Source organism: Phyllopteryx taeniolatus, chromosome 15 (assembly GCF_024500385.1).
Source record: "Phyllopteryx taeniolatus isolate TA_2022b chromosome 15, UOR_Ptae_1.2, whole genome shotgun sequence".
Taxonomy (NCBI): Eukaryota; Metazoa; Chordata; class Actinopteri; order Syngnathiformes; family Syngnathidae; genus Phyllopteryx; species Phyllopteryx taeniolatus.
Window position 1 is genome coordinate 765320 of NC_084516.1, and position 16759 is coordinate 782078.

Below are 16759 nucleotides of genomic sequence, written 5' to 3' on the forward strand. Positions count from 1 at the left end.
GCTATTTAATCTTGTTAGATTGTATTTTTGCGGTGTACTTCCTGTTTGCATCTGTTGCTCTTGATCGGTTGTGAGCCGGCGCGTGATTGGTCGGCGTGCGTCTCTCGCCTCAGAGGGTTGCCGAGCTGGAGAAGGAAAACGCCTTGCTCAAGAGCCAAAAGGAAGAACTCAACCAGAAGATTAAACAACAGTCCAGCCGCGCCACAGGTCAGCCAATCGCCGTGACGTGAACCAATCGCAGGCGGCGAGCTATCTCACGCTGCGAGCCGCTCGCTGCGGGTGAGCCCGTCGCAAGACGTGAGCCTACCGGCCAATCGCACGACATGAGCCGATCCCGCGCCGCATTGCAATCGCATCAGCCGATCATATTACACATTTGCAGACAAACGCGCAACGCACACGAACAGACGCACACACTCTCACTGTGCATAAACCCTTACTCACTCACACACTAACGCGCACTCGTGCACATACATACTCATACGACACACCCTCTAACGCGCACGGCAACATGCGACTGCTTAAGTCAGTCTTACTATTGTACTTTATGGTCAATGCCATATTTTATTTATTTTATTTTATTTGGCTCGTCTACCAAGAGCGAGACGCCATTAATCGGACACGGATGCTGCCGAATAAATGTGCCTTACGGGCTAAAACGCAGTGGACGTGTGCTTACTCCCCCTGACTCGAGACAGAGTTTCAACACCGCTGCGTTACAATCTGAAACGTATTCGGTTCGTTACGGGCAGGACGGCCGGATAGTCGCGTTGAAGCTCCCCTGCGCCGGTGTACCTAATGAGGAGGGCCAAAGGGAATGAAGGAATTGAATTGTCGGAGTGAAACTCGTGTCATAGATACACACACTCAGAGTCAAATATTTCATGACTTTGTTAAATATAGGTACATCTCAATAAATTTGAATATAATTGAAAGGTTTTTCTTCAGTACTCAGAGAGTGATTAAACACTGAAGTACTTTTCAGAGGGAAAATTCCAGCCTAATTTCTACATTAAAAATCACTATTTCTTGAATTAATTCACTATTTTGTTTGATGTTATATTTGAGTTTCTCAATATGGGGAATTTTTCTTATTTGCTATGTGCTACAATCATCAAAATAATACATATTTTAAATCTGAAATACTTCACTCTGAGTGTGTGCAGTGCATCTCTATAATTTCACTTTTTGAATTGAACTAACTAATAAAAGATGGACACTATTCACGTGTGAGCATGATTGACATGAACTCGTGAATGCCGGTGATGTGTGCGACAATAGGATTGAGGTGCTCACGTGAATGCATTTGAGTAGTGTTGACGATAGCAAGACGCGTGCGTATGAGAGCATTTGAGTAGTGTTAACGAGAGCATTTGAGTAGTGTTGATGAGAGCAAAACTTGTGCGTATGAGAGCCTTTGAGTAGTTTGTGTGTGTGTGAAAGCATTTGAATAGTAAGTGTGAGAGCTACTTCTGAATAATGTCCCTCACGGCCCCCCATACAGAGGACGTGGGGAGCGCGTTGCTGCGCGCCGAAATGGACGCCGAGCGCCGTCGCTACCAGAATCTTCTGAAGGAATATTCCCGACTGGAACAGCGATACGACAACTTGAAGGAGGAAGTTTCTCTCGCCAAGGTCGCTCGGGTTCCTTGTTGGGTTTTTTTTCCGCTCGCTTCCTGTCGGGAGGGGCAAAAAAGGACTCCTTTGACCTTTAATCTCCGCGCAGTTCCAGCCGGGCCACCGCAGAAGCCCGTCCAATCAGAGCAGCCTGGAGTCGGACTCCAACTACACGTCCATCTCCACCTCGGAGGCGGGAGATGCCGACGATGCCGTGCAGCTGGTGGAGGTCTGTGCGTGTGCGTTTGTGTGTTTGAGTGAATATGTGTGCATTAGTGTGTGTGCGTGCGTGCATTACTTTTTGAGCAACTGTGTGATTGTGCACGCATGTGTGTGTGTGTGTGTCTCTGTATGGGTGTGTGACTGCATGTATGTGAGAGAAAGTGTGTTAGTTTGTGCCTGTGTGAGTGAGAGAAGGGGAATGTGTTAGCGGGTGTGCGTGTGCGCTTGAACGCGCGTGTAGTGACCAAGCGTCTGTCGCGTTGTCACAGGAGATGGGCGTGGCCAAGGCGGCCATGGACATCGGCATCTTCGTCAAGCTGCAGAAGCGCGTGCGAGAGTTGGAAGACGAGAGGAAGCGGCTGCAGGCCAGCGTGGACCAGATGGCCGGAGAAAAGGTGGGCACGTCGGGCGCGCTACGCACGTCGAGACCGTCGGCCCGGTTTGGTGCCGATGCAGCACGTCAATCGCGAGACGATCTTAAGTCTTATACGAAATCCTATAAGATTGCCCTCGGGTCTAACGTGTATTAAGAGCGGATTCGAGTGTTGCCCGCCGCCGCGAGGGATTCGAATGTGAACTCGCCGTCAAAGGGCGACCTCTATCTAGCAGACGCCGTGATCAGACGGACGCAAGGTGTTTACCGTATGGAAATTAGAGAAGGTGAGTGAGCCGATCGTCGGTTCGAAGCTCATTTCCATGTTGCGTAATCATGAGAAATCCGACCCTCGCCAAATGCCACGTGCAAAAGAAGAACTTGAAAAAGGGCATTTGCAAGCGAAAAGGGCATGCGAGCCAGATAGAAGGACAGCAAAGGTTAGCTCCATGAAATCGTCAAACCGGGATGAATACATTATCAATGAAAAGGAAAGCGGATTATTAGTCAAATAAACAAGTTCATAAGGTGTCGTGAAATCGTATTGGGCCCTGCTCAATTTCTTGTTTTTGCATAATTCCCCCACTTAATATTTCCAATCATCAAACAAAAGTCAATATCAGAGAAATCTAACCCAAGTGAACATCAAAGTGCTTGTTTTGAAATGCTACTTTCATTTATTTAGAAGTGACCTGGGCCTGTGTGGAAAAAGTACAAGAACTGGAGCTCAAGCGTTTCCTACAACTGCCAATGAGTCTTTGGCGTCTCTGCCGAGATATTTTGGCCCGCTCGGGAGCGTGAGCAGCCTTTTGAAGGCCACGCCCCTCCAAAACCTTCATTCTGGGTTTTGGTTTTTCTAAGCCATAGACAATTTGACTTGCTGGTGTGTTTTGGATGGTTACCCTGCTGCAGAACCCGAGTGCTCCTTAGCTTGAGGTCGTGAACTGATTTTCTGTTCAAGAGCAGAATTCAGGGTTCCGTCAATCCCAGCGAGTTGTCCGTGAAGGAGCGAAGCAGCCCGAGACCATCTCGCTAGCGCCGCCATAGTTGACTGTTGCTATGATGCTTTTTCTAAAATGCTGTGCCACATTTACGCCAGATGTAACGAAACAAAAAGAAAAGAAAAGATTCATCTCGTTGATCCATATAATATTCCCCAAAAAGTCTTGGGAATCATTTTTTTTTGTTTTTTTGTAAAACTAAGACTAGCCTTTATGTTCTTTTTGCTCAGCAATGTTTTGGTCTTGGAACATTTTTGCCCTGCAGTCCCTTCCTGATTGTTGTGTCATGAACTCTGACCTTAACTGAGGCAAGGGAGGCCTGCAGTTCTTCAGAAGTCTTCCTGAGTTCCTTTGTGGCCTCCTGGATGAGTCGTTGCTGTTCTCTCGGGGTAATCTTTGGAGGCCGGCCACTCCTGGGAAGATTCACTGCTCTTCCATGTTTTCTCCATGTGAGGATAATGGCTCTCCCTATGGTTCGCTGGAATCCTGAAGCTTTCCAAATGGCTTTTGTAACCCTTCCCAGACTTTATTTCTCGACTGTTCGGGAAGTTCTTCGGACGGTGTTCTTGTGTCGCAGCTTTTTTAGATCTTTTGTCGGGACAGATTCCGTTGAAGCGATTTCTTGATTGAACAGGCCTGGAGACGATCAGGCTCGGGTGTGATCAGTGATCATACATACACCTTTGTTTTCTGACACGGCCCAGCTGCGCCTTTTTAAAACTCGAAACTAACTGTCCCCCAACCCGACGCTGCTTTCAGGACTGTGAAGAGGAGGCGGCGGCGAAGAGTCTGAAGAGCGCCGCCGCGGCTGAGCAGGAAGTGGCAGACTTGGCCTACAACAACCTGAAGGTAGCGTGCGTTGTCGCAAGCAGAAAAAAAAACACGTCACGACCGGCGTTTGCGACGCGCAGCGTCAGGAGCTGGAGTCGGAGAATCGGAAACTGAAGGCGGACCTGAACGAGCTGCGGCGCGGCGTGGGCGAACGCGCGGCCGACGCCGACGCCTCCCGGCAGCTTCGGGACGGCTACGACATCCTGATGAGTCAGCTGAAGGCTGCTAGCGAGGAGCTGGACGCGCGCAAGGAGGAAGTGGTCATCCTCAGGACGCAGATTGTCAGCACTGCACAGCAACACGACAACAAACGCGCGCAGGTTAGCGACTCGACACGTGACTCACCCGCAAACGTTCAAAGTTACAGATGCGACGGTACAGTCTATCGCGGATTCTGCGCATTGCAGATTTCTTTTCAGGTCAATGTAGTGCACGTCTCTGATATTGTCGGCTTTACTGGGTCAAAGCTGAATGATTGAAATGAGGCCGTAGTGACTCGCAGGTCAATTGAGCTTCTTTTTCTAAGCGGATGAACGTACGCATTTTGGTAAGTCACCAAATTACAAAGAACATGACCGAAAAGTCAAAAGCCACAATCAGAGTTTTAAAAAAATCAATTCACAAATAGCAAACTTAGCCCATTGAATAGCTAATGTACACGCTCATATCTAGACTTGACCAGATTTTATCGGCCTGATCGGTATCGGTCAAAAATTAGCATTTTATGCTGATCGGCTTTAATGTCATAATTCGCCGACGTCATTGATCGGATCCGCAAAAGACATTTACTCCGCGTCGCCATCGTGCACAGCAAAAGCCACGCAGGCAGGGCTGGGGATTGAACCACAGTCCTCAAAACTGTGAGGCAGACGCTCTAACCGGTCGCCCACCGTGCCGCCTACTGTAAATATCTGACGGCCAATAAAGTTATTTAAAAAAAAAAAAAAACATATCGGCGGTGTGGGACAGACAACACGTAATGCCCGGATCGGACTACAAGACAAATTTGCTCTCTCATGATTGCACTATGTCAGACTACTGCAGTAAAATCTTCTATTCCGATACCACCACATCCCGTTTTTTACGATCATTGGGCTTTATCTTGTCAACTCAAATGCGACCGGATACACTCGTTACCGTGGCGACGACAACAAGCGTGGAGTGCGCCGACTTTGTATTATAAGAACAAAATGGGGGAAAACGTGTTTTTGGTGGTCACCGGTGCTCGGGACAGGAGAGCACGTTCGTTTAAGGCTCGCTTGAGGTACGTTCAGCAGGCAACAAAACGTTATGTAGCCTAGCAAGCCAGTGCTAGCACGAACAGTTGTACGTAAACATGCCGCCGTTCTGTGGAATCATGCTCTGAAGTTTTGATGTGGGTGAAGTCATTGAATTACAGTAAGTTAGCACCCATTATTTCTGTCATGTTGCTTTGACCTGACTGATACGAATCCACGATCTGACTCGAGCACTGATTTCCAACCTTTATGGAGCCAAGGAACATATTTTACCATTGAAGAATCTTACGGCACACCAATAAACAACAGTCATAAAAAGTGGATACATTAAATGACTGTATGTACTTCCTGCCATCGAATAGAAGACCATTCATTAGTTCGTCTGTCACTATGCCTCACTGGCATAAATGGAGGAACAAATACATTATTGTAAACATCATTTTGGGAGCAATGAAGTACACAAGTATATACAGTAAATGAACAGGTCATCTAAATAGACACATTGCTCCATCTTGTGATCGGTTATCGTTTTTTTAAACTCGCTGATCGGCCCCAAGAATGCTGATCGTGTAATGCCTACTCATAACAATAGCGACAATTACAAGTGCAACGTCCGGCTTGATTTTCGACAACTACAGTACTGTCGTTGAAAACCGTTGCTTTTTGCAGACTATTTTGCAGGACCGTCAGTGTGCAAATGGTTAACCGTGGAAATTGCCTGATCGCACCATTGTTTGCATCGCTAAAGCAGCGCATGCCCAATAGGCGTGTGCTTTTCTTGTTTGTGTGTGGACGGCGACCTCAGGTGGACAAATAAAATACCTGCACCTCTCTGAAATGCATGGATGAAACTTTGACTTATATTGATAAATTAGTAGAATACATCATTGATTTACTGCGGGGTGTTTCTGGAAATTAACCCCCACGATAAAAAAAAAAGTGTTTAAAGTACTACAGAACGTGAGGATGCGACCAAAAGTAACAAATATAATTAGAATACCTGCACCTCACATGCATATTTTGGATTGGTAGTATGCAGAAAGCTTTGAAATATATTTCGAAAGTCAGTCTATCGCGGGTGCGTCCCAACGTACCGAACCTCTGCGATAAAGGACGGACTACGATACGGAACCCTTTCAAGAAAAAGGAAAAACAAGGGTGAAAAAAGGTTACCAAGGAAAACTGAAGTGTTTGACTGAAATAAGTGCGCTTAAGTCTTAAAAGAAGGAATGTTCGCAAGGCTTAAACGGATGTTAAAAAGGGTTTGCATCAAAGTTGTGGGGTTGAAGGTTCAAAAGTAACGCTGACGTGCTTAAAAGATTCACAAAGGGTCAACAAGTATGTAAAAAAAAGAAGAGTGATAAAATGAAGTGGTATCAAAGGTGATAAAGGAAGACTTGGAATGAGTTAAGTCTTCAAAGAAGTTAAATGTAGAAAGAAAAAGTTCAAATAAGAGTTAAATGTGAAAGTTGAATGTGTTCAAAAGCTGTTTGAAAAGAACAAATGTTACAAAAGGTCAAATAGAAAAGCTTAAGTATGTTAAGGACAAAAAGAAGCGGAATCAAAAATAAGTTACAAGAATAATGTTACAAAAGGTTAAAAAAAAAAAAAAAAAGGGGGGGTGGGGAGAAATGGTGTTTCGGAGATGAACTGTGTTCGAAAAAGAGAAATGTTCCAAAGTATAAAGGTTTTACAAAGGGTGGTCTGACGTGTCCAGCAGGCGGCGCTGTGTTTTGATCGGTTGGCGTTGTGTCGCAGGAGAACGCGAGCGCCGACGAGGTAGACACGGCGACCTTGCCGTCCGACAAAGACCAGGCCCTGATGGTTTACCGGCGAGTTTGCCAGTCCAACAAGTACGTTCCCTGATGCTGCTTCTAAGCCCCGCCCACCCGCTTCCCGTCGCTAACGTTTCAGCTCTGTCGTCGGCAACCCGCTCGCTTCCTCTTTCCCCGACGCCACTTCCAGTCAGGACTCCGATGTTCTGCTGGCGCACGCCGGCCTCAAAAGAGTTTCCTGTTTCTTCTTCCTCTGCTTCTTCTCGCGCCCGTGCGCACCTCACGCGGTCCGCATCTCGTCGGCCGGCGGTGCGCCTGAGTGTCGCCGCGCTCCTCACGGTGTGTTTTTTTTTTTCCGTCGTGCAGACTGCTGGAGCGCGATCTGGAGACGCAGACGCGCCAGCACGGCGAGGAGGTGGAGGCGCTGCGGGCTGAGGTGGAGGCGCTGAAGGAGGACGTGGAGAAGAAGCAGGAGGCGCTCAACTATGCCACGTCGTTGTCGCCCGAGGCCCTGCTGGAGTACGGCGTGCAGCTGGAGATCACCAGGCTCACCGACGACAACCTGGTCAGCAAAACGCTGCGTTTGCTATGGTCGACACGTTTCCAGCTGTTCACCGGCTGGCTGCTTTGGCTTTCCTGGAGGCCGGGGAGCTAAGTTAGCCCCCAGGAGATGTGTAGCGCGCGAGCGCCACATTTCACACACAACTAACGGAGCCTGAGAAATGGCTTTTCAACCCTTTGGACAGCTGTTACAGCAATCAATACAGCACTTTATTACACAATACATACTGTGATATAGATGTATACACATATATATTTTTTTAATCTGACACTCGACAAATACCCCAAAACTAAGCATTTGAGGAATTGAATTTGAAAAAGAAAAGTCAAAATGAAATATAATGAAAAATCCCAAACTATTATAACCCAGCTGTGTTGTGCCAAAGTCTGCCGAGCTTCTCATTTTCAATTGGCAAAAAAATGGAAATTCGCTTTGTCATGAAAATCAAATGGTGGGTGGAAGCATGAATGAATGCGGCGTGTTTTTAAGGGTGCAAACTGTTGTGACTCCGATGCTAAATCGTCTTTTTGGATTGGCATTACTGCAGACGCTGTCAATTGTTCCCGCGTCAACATAGAGTACGTTGAAACCCATTTCATTAGTAACCGATCAATATAGAAGCTAATGACGTGACTTTGGCTAACAACGCAGTCGTCGCATACTGTATTTCTTGGCCGGTACTTTTTTCCCGCCGGTTGCGTTACCTCGCGGAGCAGACGACGATGACGACGGCTGCATTTCAAATGTATAAATCGCAGACAATCAGGTGAATTTGATAGCGGAGGCCGAAATTATCATCGCAATGAAATTTCCATTCATTGTGCATCGTGCAGTTTGGGGGTGTGTGTTGGCTGTGCGGTTGACGCGTCTTTTTGCGCTTAGGACCAAAAGGAACTTGTGGAGAAACTGGAGAAGAACGAGCGCAAGCTGAAGAAACAGCTGAGGATCTACATGAAGAAAGTCCAGGAGCTGGAAGGTAAACGCGTCACATGATTCTCATGACCACGACGATAGCGTACTTAGCGTCGGGGTGCGTGTCCGCAGTGAGTCACAGCGGTCGCGTCAAGTCCGACCTGGGTCGTCACGTGACGCTTCAACGTAAGGAGAAAGACTTTGAGGGCATGCTGGAGTACGACCAGGAAGATGAACCTCTGCTCATCGAGACCCTCATTTCAGGTCAGATGCGACTTCGTGTTTGCGGGTCACGACTTCTCCCGGAGCCGTCACCTTATCGTGGCGGAGGGCTTAGTTTCCCGATGATCCTGGGAGCTGAGCTGTCTGGGACTTGGTGGCCTTGGCAGGCTCACCCAGGCCATACGGGTCCCAGGTGAGGGACCAGAAGAAGCAAAGCACAGCTCAAAGACCCCCGATGAAGAGAAACATTTTTGGACGCCGTTTTCCCTAGAGGCGGGCCTCGATGCCGAGCGCCCGGTGGCCCGAAGGTCGCTCATCGCCACCTAACGTCTCTCATGGACGGACAACGGCCTCTCGGCCAGGCAGCCGAACCACTTTTTGCATTCCAAAGGACTGATGCCATACGTGGTTCGGGGTGTGCTTCCAACTTGGAGCAGAATTGGTTGGTTTTTTTCAATTCAATGCCTGAGAACGAAATGACCTGGATAACGACAATATTCACAGGCGAAGGCCGCAGTTGGACGATCGACTTTGCGGTCGTGTCGTCGGACTTGCGGCCGCACGTCTCGGACGCTCGGGTGAAGAGCGACGGTGGTTAAGATGCCGGTCCGACCCGGCGGACCCAAACGTATTGTGAGGGTCTGCCGGGGACGTTTGGCAGAGTCCCCTGTCAGAAGTAGGACCACGTCCCAGAGGAGTCTCGAGTTCCTAAAGGCTCTGGATGTTGGGGTCCTGTCCTGGTTGACTCGCCTCTGCAACAACGCGTGCACGTGCCTTTGGTTTGGCACACCGGTGCTTGTGGAGTGTGTCTTCCAACGACAGGGGTCTCTCACTACTCAGCCTGCCTAGTCAGGTCTATTCAGGGGTTCTAGAGGGGAGGGTCCATTGGGAAGTCCAATCTCAGATTCAGTTTTTCATTCTAGCTGCGGAACAGTGGCCAGAAGGGCTCTGCAAGGTGCGTGGGAGTTAGCCCAACCAGTCTACGCTGTGCTTTGTGAACTCGGAGAAGGCGTTGAACCGTTTCCCTCGGGGAGTCCTGTGGGGGGTGCTCTGGGAGTATGGGGTACCGGGCCCCCCAATATGGGCTGTAGGGTCCCCGTACAACCGGTGTCAGAGTTTGGTCCGAATTGCCAGCAGTAAAGATTCGTTTCCAGTGAGAGTTGGACTCCGCCGAGGCTGGCCCGGGAACGCCTCGGGATCCTCCCGGACGAGCTGGATGAAGTGGCTGGGGGGAGGGAGGTCCGGACGTCCCCGCTAAAGCTGCTGCCCCTGCGAAAATAGACGGAGGGATAAATAAAGAAATACATCACGACAAAATCGGCGAATCAGATGTTAGGGATCTGACCGAGGACCATGTAGTGAAGCCCCTCCCCTTCGCCCCCTGGTGTCTTGTGTGTCTTTTGCAGACATGCATCCTAGCGCGTTGTCCGGTACGGTCCCGTGTCTTCCGGCGTACATCCTGTTCATGTGCGTGCGCCACGCCGATTACGTCAACGACGACCGCAAAGTAGAGTCTCTGCTCACCGCCACCATCAACGCCATCAAGCGCGTCCTCAAGGTGAGACGGCACGTGCGTCGCGCGCTACCCGGTCCCCCGCGTGACGATTCCGCCGTTGTCGTCCGCAGAGGAACGAGGACTTCGAGACCACGTCCTTCTGGCTGGCCAACACCAGCCGCCTCCTGCACTGCCTGAAGCAGTACAGCGGAGACGAGGTGACGACAACGCGGCGTTGGAAGGCGCGGCGAGCGCGAGTTAACGGTGCGCGTGTGTGCAGGCGTTCATGGTCCAGAACACATCCAAGCAGAACGAGCACTGCCTGAAGAACTTCGACCTGGCCGAGTACCGGTCCGTACTCAGCGACCTGTCCATTCAGATCTACCAGCAGCTCATACGCGTCGCGGAGGCCGCCATCCAGCCCATGATTGGTCGGTACTTTCTTTACTTCCTTGTACTTTCTGTACTTCTCGGAGTTGCTCGTGCTTCCTCCACTTCTCGGGACTTTCAGTACTTACTGGTACTTCCTAGTACACCTCGCACTTCCTAGAACTTTCTGGACTTCAGTACTCCTTGTATTTCCTTGTACTTTGCGTACTTAAAAACGTCCGAGTACTTCGTACGTTTCCATTCGTTCCATTCGTTCCCGGTGGAAGCCGGTCTTAGAAGCAGTCGAGGTTCCGCGCTCAATTGTCTTTTGTTTGGGGAAGCTGTCCAAGTCTCATCTTTCCTTGCGTCTCGACCGGTGCGGCGCGTCAGTGTCGGCCATGTTGGAGAGCGAGAGCATCCCGAGCCTGGCGGGCGTCAAGCCGGCGGGCTACCGCAACCGCTCGTCCAGCGTGGAGAATGACGGCGGCGCAGCGTCCGGCGGCTACACGCTGCGGACGCTGATCCGCCGGCTTGGCCTCTTCCACGGCGTCATGGGGGACCACGGCCTGGACCCCGAGATCGCCGGCCAGGCGGTCCGCCAGCTCTTCTGCTGCATCAACGCCGTCACGCTCAACAACATACTGCTGCGCAAGGACGTCTGCTCCTGGAGCACCGGCATGCAGCTCAGGTGGGCCGGCCGCGCGTGCGCACGCGTGCACGTGCGCGCCACTCCGCGTGTTCATCGTGTGTGTGCGCGCAGGTACAACACGAGCCAGCTGGAGGAGTGGCTGCGCGCTAACCAGTCGTACCAGACGGGGGCAGCGCAGAGTCTGGCTCCCGTCATTCAGGCGGCGCAGCTGCTGCAAGTCAAGAAGAAAACGGCGCAGGACGCCGACGCCATCTGCTCGCTCTGCACCGCGCTCAACTCCCAGCAGGTGGCTCCGCACGCCCGCACGCAGGTGCCGTCACGGCGACCGACGTTCTTCTTCATCTTCTTGCCGTTTGCGTGCAGATTGTCAAGATCCTCAACTTGTACACGCCGCTCAACGAGTTTGAAGAGCGCGTCACCGTCGCCTTCATCAGGAACATACAGGTCGCACGCGTGCATGCACACTTGACGGAGCGCGCGCGCGTCTGAGAGCCAGCCTAAGCGCGCTTTTGTGTCCCGTGCAGAAGCAGCTGGCGGAGCGCAACGAGGACGCCGCCGCCGCGCCTCAGCTGCTGGTGGACACCAAGCAGACCTTCCCGCTGGTGTTCCCGTACGCGCCGTCCTCCCTCAGCCTGGAGACGCTGCACATCCCCGCCTCGCTCGGACTGCGCTTCCTGGGCAGGGTCTGATCTCTCGCCTGTAACGCCGATATTTATATGGATGGACTTGAAGGTCTTTGTTCATCTTTAGTTTTACATTGGAATCTGTTGTAAGAACATTTTGCACAGATGGACAAAAAGTACAACGTTTGTAAAATACACCAAGCGCAATATTGCCCCATTTGTTTGAATTTGTGCAGTATTTATTTGACGAGGTCGATTTGCGACAGCGATCGCCTCATCGACGGCGACCGGGAGGCTTCAAAACGTTTTTTCTTCTGACCGCTGAGTCGACTTATATATCGGGATTCCAAAATTGTAGCCTTTTCTGAAACGATCAAGGCCCAAACGTAAAAGTTCCCGCGCCGCCGAAGGCGAACGGCGCTTTCAGAGCTTCCAGGCGTTCGTCATCATGAGGATGAAGAAGGCGTCGTTGTCGATGGAGGCGCTGACGCCGCAGTAGTAGTTGACGAACTCTTCGTGCGTCACCTGCGGGAGGAAAGAGCGCCCGTCGGAAAAAAGTGTCGCGTGCTTCACGTACGGCTTTTGACAAAGTAAGTGGAACGACACTTCATAACCAAGCCAACTGTGGGTGCTGAACTTTGTTGACGTGTGCCTTTGAGGGGTGTGGCCCACCGAGTGACCTCGGGAGCTCCGCCTCTGGTTGGCGGTTATTTCGCCGTTAGCGCCGTACTCCTTGTGAGTGTCGTCATTTTGTGTGTGTGCTTGACGTGTCGATGTTTTGTGGAGAATTCAAAAGCAAAAGCAGACGTTTCCATTTTTGGGTGAATTTGGTCAAATGAAAATCATCAAATTGGCGGTTCCAAGCACAAGCTAATCATTCGGATCTACGTGAATATACGGCTCATTTTCATATTTGAACAACAAGTCACATCCTTTAGGATGTGGCCTTGGTTTTCTCCGCGTTTGTAAATGTTCCTATGCTGAAAGAGCCACGCTTGAAGTCATATTTCCAAAAAGGTTCCAAAACGATTTCACGTCTCGCGGTTCGCGGTTAAGCCGATCCTTCTTGACTCTGCAAACGGTGCCGGCCCGCTTAAATACACTTTTCATAACGCTAATAGCTTCCTAAAAATGGAGGGAGTTCCATACGTGGCGGATACTCGTGCGTAAATGAGCCCGACTGCTCATGAAACATTCTCGTCTGTATACGATCGGAATGACGGCGAAGACGTGCAATAGTTCCCACACTTTGACAAGTCCGCACTGGCGAGGCCGGATTTGAGCCCGCAACGGTAAGTCACATCCCTCACGCGCCTGATCGTCTCTCTCCGATTTTTTCCGCGTAATTGTCGGATTTTCCGCTGGCTTTCAGCGCAATATCGGCGATCCGTTGGCAGCGAGTTGACGAGAAATAAGCGGCGCTCGTGTTGATTTGACTACCCGCAACACAATTGGCAAATTGGGGAAATACGCGGATAATTGACACGCATTGAAAAAAAGGTTGTTTTTTGTTTTTTTTGGAATAAGTGAGAGTGTATTGCCCTTTTTCAGGGTCGGTCCGTGGAAAAAAAAAAATGTGCGAATAGGTGAATTGACCAGTGGCGACCCGCGGCAATGTTGGGCGCCGCTGTCTAATCGGAAGAATACAAAATGAGCACGACTCCGCAGTGCTCAACTTGTGTTGCCAAATATTTTGCTGACTCGTCATCAGTCTGTTTGTCCAAACAAAAGTTGCTGCAAGCCTTCAAAATGAACAAGACAAGAACAAGAAATGAACAAGAAACAACCGACGGAGGTGAGGCGCTTCTGACGCAATCTCGGAACGATGCCGCGATAGGCGCTCGGGTAGCGGGCGTGGCTCTGTTTTTGCCATTGAACTCGTGTAATTTCCGCGGGGGTCTTCGGAAGACTTTCTCGCTCGTCCGGGCTCTCCGGACCCACAAAGTTGGGTACCTTTCCGTCTTTGTCGTACGGCGAGTCGAAGTTGTCGAGGAAGCTCCTGAAGACCTGCTCCTCGCTCCACTCGCCGTTCTGGTACTTGGGGTGGTACTTGGCGTTGTAGACGCCCCGCAGGTCGTCCACGGTGATCACGCCGTCTTTGCTCTTGTCCAGTTTGCGGAAGGCCCGCAAGACCGCGTCTCGGCGGGCCTCGGACATGGCCGGCTGCCGTTATACGGAGAATCTGATTGTTTTTGGGGGCATTTTTCTTGGAATCAATTTGGAAATACAGCAAAAGTCCACATTAGAATTGCCATGAGGAAAAAAATGAAACTTTGAATCGTTTTTTTTCCTCAAAAAAAGTGAATTAGTGGGGGATCAGGTGGAAAAAAAACAAAGAGGCTAATACGTGGGGGAATGTTAAATTTACTTTTTTTCTCTCTCTAAAAAGTGAGTCAGTGGGGGATCGAGTTAAAAGAAATTTAATTTTTTTTTTAAAAAGGGGGTTAGTGAAAATTCTGAAAAAAGCAAGTAAGTGGGGGTCAGGTCAGGTCGGGGAATGTGGAAAAAAATAAATAATAATTCTTTCTCTGAAAAGAGTGTGGACATGATGTTGGTTCTCGCTTAGCGTAGCGTAGCATTTACCCTGAGCATGATGAGGAACTCGTCGAAGTCAATGGTGCCGTTCCCGTCGCGGTCAAAGCGCTGAAAGATGGCCGCCGCTTCCTGTTTTTCCATCAGGAGGCCGAAGTCGTGGACGCCTTTCAGGAACTCCTTCAAGTCCAGCGTGCGGTTGGCGTCGTCGTCCATGATCCGGAACACCCTGAGGTACAAAATAACCCCCCCGCCCCCCAAAAAAATACAATTTGAAGTCACAAAATCAGTGAGCCCACCAGAGGGCGCTCGCATGTGCCTCAAAAACCAACGAAAATTAGCTAACAACTCGCTGATGCTAGCTAGTTAGCCACACTTGTGTACAATTGGAAATGCTTACAAGTTGAACGATTATTTTAATAATTGCTTAATCAGTCAGATTTTTTGTTTTTGATTAATTGATGATTCTGAACAAAAAAACATTTTGTTTCCATCCCTTGATTCAAAAGCAGGACATTATTTCCAAACATAAATGTATGATGATTCCGTTCCTGTTTTGGTCTGGAACATCTGTCAGGAAGTCAGCCAAAATGTTGATCGTTTTCCAAAGTAAAAGTAGATGTTTGCAAATGTCTTATTTTGGAAAAAAAAAAGATAATCCGTCTGCTTTCATGGAGGACAACAGAAATTGGAGAATATTTAATCTTGAGAGGCTGAAATTGTGATTTGTAAACATTTTACATGAAACAAGGTCTCCAAACGATTCATCGAGTTGTTGATAAATTTGACACTTTTACTCGGTGATTACTTAATATTTGCACCTTCCGAGACCTTTGATGCCCGCGGACCCCCGGGCCAGACACTGGAGGCGGAGTCTCTCCAGCGGGTCGGAACACGACGTCAGCTGCCGTTTGGCGTTGAGCGCCATGTCTCGGTCGTGTCTGGAAGTTCCCGCCATCTGTCGCGTCGACACAAAGTTGTCGTGAAGTTCGGCCCCGCCCCCACCTCGCCACCTCGTTTGGGCAAATCAATCAAATACAGTGAGCTCGCAGTCATTTTCCACAAAACATTCGCAAGGAAGCGCCTTACTTCCTCCGAAACGAGTCTTGGGAAGTCATTGCACTACAGTTACTCGATCAACCCGACCATAGTCACGCGATCACGGACTCGCCTGCATGTCAAAATGCTATTGGACAGATCCTCATCCTCTTTATTTTGCCAAAAACACAAGGAATTCGTAATTCGTCTCCGGTCGTCGGACGACGGCAGCCCCTCCATTGACGACAGAAAGCGTCGCTGAGCTTGCGAGCTATTTGGCTCACACGGGCTGCTGCTTCGTTACATGGCTCGTTCCTGATTACTGAGTAACGTGTTCCTGAAGTAGCTGGGTAGGAGCAAGAGGACCGTGCAATTTGTAACGCGTTACAAAGCCAGTAACTAAGTAGCTTTGTGTAACGCATTCCTGCAATCGGATGAGTTACTCGATCAAACCGCAACGAGTCAAGCAATCACGTGCGAACGTTTTGTGGAAAATGTCATTGTTGATCATCCACAGTGACGCCGTGTTAATGTGATGCCAAATCATCGGCTTGCGCTCTCGCGTAGTAACGCGTTACCAGCATCACTCATTCTTAGTTTAATTATAAAACAACAAATACACTTTTTACCAAGGAAAATAGGGCTAGTTACCGTTGAAATCAAGTCATAATCAGTATACTAACTAAATAATTAACTTTTTCAAGCTGACTGTGGCAACACTGGTGGTGAATTCCAAAATCAGGATCTATGGTTTTGATCCATTTTTTTTTTTTAAGCGAAACTTCCATAGGTCCCGTCCTGCTCCGAATAAAGAAAAGTCTTAGTCATAGAAGCCATGACTTGACTTGCCTTGACTTCGATTACAGAGCGAGTCATCGGCACGAGCAGGGAACTGTCGACCCAACTACTTCCGGGAATTTCCAAAACAAAAGCTCTGGACCGGAAACGGACAGCAACTAAGTCCGCTTTTTCCCCCTTTTTTCTAGGCGTTGTCGACCGTTTACTTGATGTCGTGACCCCGCTTCACTCACCTGACCAGCACAACGCACACCGGAAGTGCTCCCCGCAGAGAAAATCTCCTTCAGGTCAAGTCAAAAACAAGACGACGAAAGGCGCCAAGCAACCGGTGTCACCAAACAGGGCGCCGTTGCCACGGAGACCGCCCTCCCATTCGACCGGTCGGATGTCGGGGAAAAAGGCGCCAATCATTGTCGCCGGGCCGAACCGCCTTCCTCCCATCCTGATTGGCTAGATGGCTGGTCCTCGGGATTCAGCGCCCGTTGAACGAAAAGCCACGATA

The 16759-nt window shown here is 49.7% G+C and overlaps 2 protein-coding genes across 4 annotated transcripts in view; one reads left to right on the top strand and one right to left on the bottom strand.

The window, feature by feature from the left end:
* The window catches only part of myo5b (myosin VB), a 38341-nt gene extending 26235 nt beyond the window's left edge, over window positions 1–12106 (top strand). For both annotated transcript variants that reach the window (XM_061747314.1, XM_061747313.1), the window contains exons 23-39: window positions 114–207; window positions 1505–1635; window positions 1727–1846; window positions 2109–2234; window positions 3973–4062; window positions 4125–4364; window positions 7041–7135; window positions 7424–7622; window positions 8502–8595; window positions 8664–8795; window positions 10160–10311; window positions 10380–10466; window positions 10529–10679; window positions 11008–11305; window positions 11378–11552; window positions 11630–11710; window positions 11791–12106. In XM_061747314.1, coding sequence (XP_061603298.1) covers window positions 114–207; window positions 1505–1635; window positions 1727–1846; window positions 2109–2234; window positions 3973–4062; window positions 4125–4364; window positions 7041–7135; window positions 7424–7622; window positions 8502–8595; window positions 8664–8795; window positions 10160–10311; window positions 10380–10466; window positions 10529–10679; window positions 11008–11305; window positions 11378–11552; window positions 11630–11710; window positions 11791–11955 — 2430 coding nt within the window. In that variant the 3' untranslated portion in view covers window positions 11956–12106. The remainder of the gene's footprint in view (window positions 1–113; window positions 208–1504; window positions 1636–1726; window positions 1847–2108; window positions 2235–3972; window positions 4063–4124; window positions 4365–7040; window positions 7136–7423; window positions 7623–8501; window positions 8596–8663; window positions 8796–10159; window positions 10312–10379; window positions 10467–10528; window positions 10680–11007; window positions 11306–11377; window positions 11553–11629; window positions 11711–11790) is intronic.
* Window positions 12107–12225: 119 nt separating this feature from the next.
* capslb (calcyphosine-like b) lies at window positions 12226–16644 on the bottom strand. Of its 2 annotated transcripts, none has more exons than XM_061747349.1 (5): window positions 16491–16644; window positions 15243–15379; window positions 14473–14650; window positions 13843–14052; window positions 12226–12414 (listed from the first exon to the last, which is right to left on the bottom strand). In XM_061747349.1, exons 2-5 carry the CDS (start codon window positions 15377–15379, stop codon window positions 12313–12315), a joined length of 627 nt encoding a protein of 208 aa, XP_061603333.1. In that variant the 5' UTR covers window positions 16491–16644; the 3' UTR covers window positions 12226–12312. The 2 variants fall into 2 exon arrangements, with proteins under 2 accessions (XP_061603333.1, XP_061603334.1); XM_061747350.1 differs by having other exon boundaries at window positions 15243–15434; window positions 16491–16635.
* Between the last annotated feature and the right edge of the window lie 115 nt (window positions 16645–16759).

What these genes read in the sequence shown, in the direction of transcription:
- capslb (XM_061747349.1), bottom strand. Translation starts at nt 15,379, where the DNA reads ATGGCGGGAACTTCCAGACACGACCGAGACATGGCGCTCAACGCCAAA. An exon ending in GGCATCAAAGGTCTCGGAAG is followed by an intron (nt 14,651 to 15,242) that starts GTGCAAATATTA and finishes TTTGTACCTCAG; the next exon opens with GGTGTTCCGGATCATGGACG. An exon ending in CGTACGACAAAGACGGAAAG is followed by an intron (nt 12,415 to 13,842) that starts GTACCCAACTTT and finishes TTCCTCCCGCAG; the next exon opens with GTGACGCACGAAGAGTTCGT.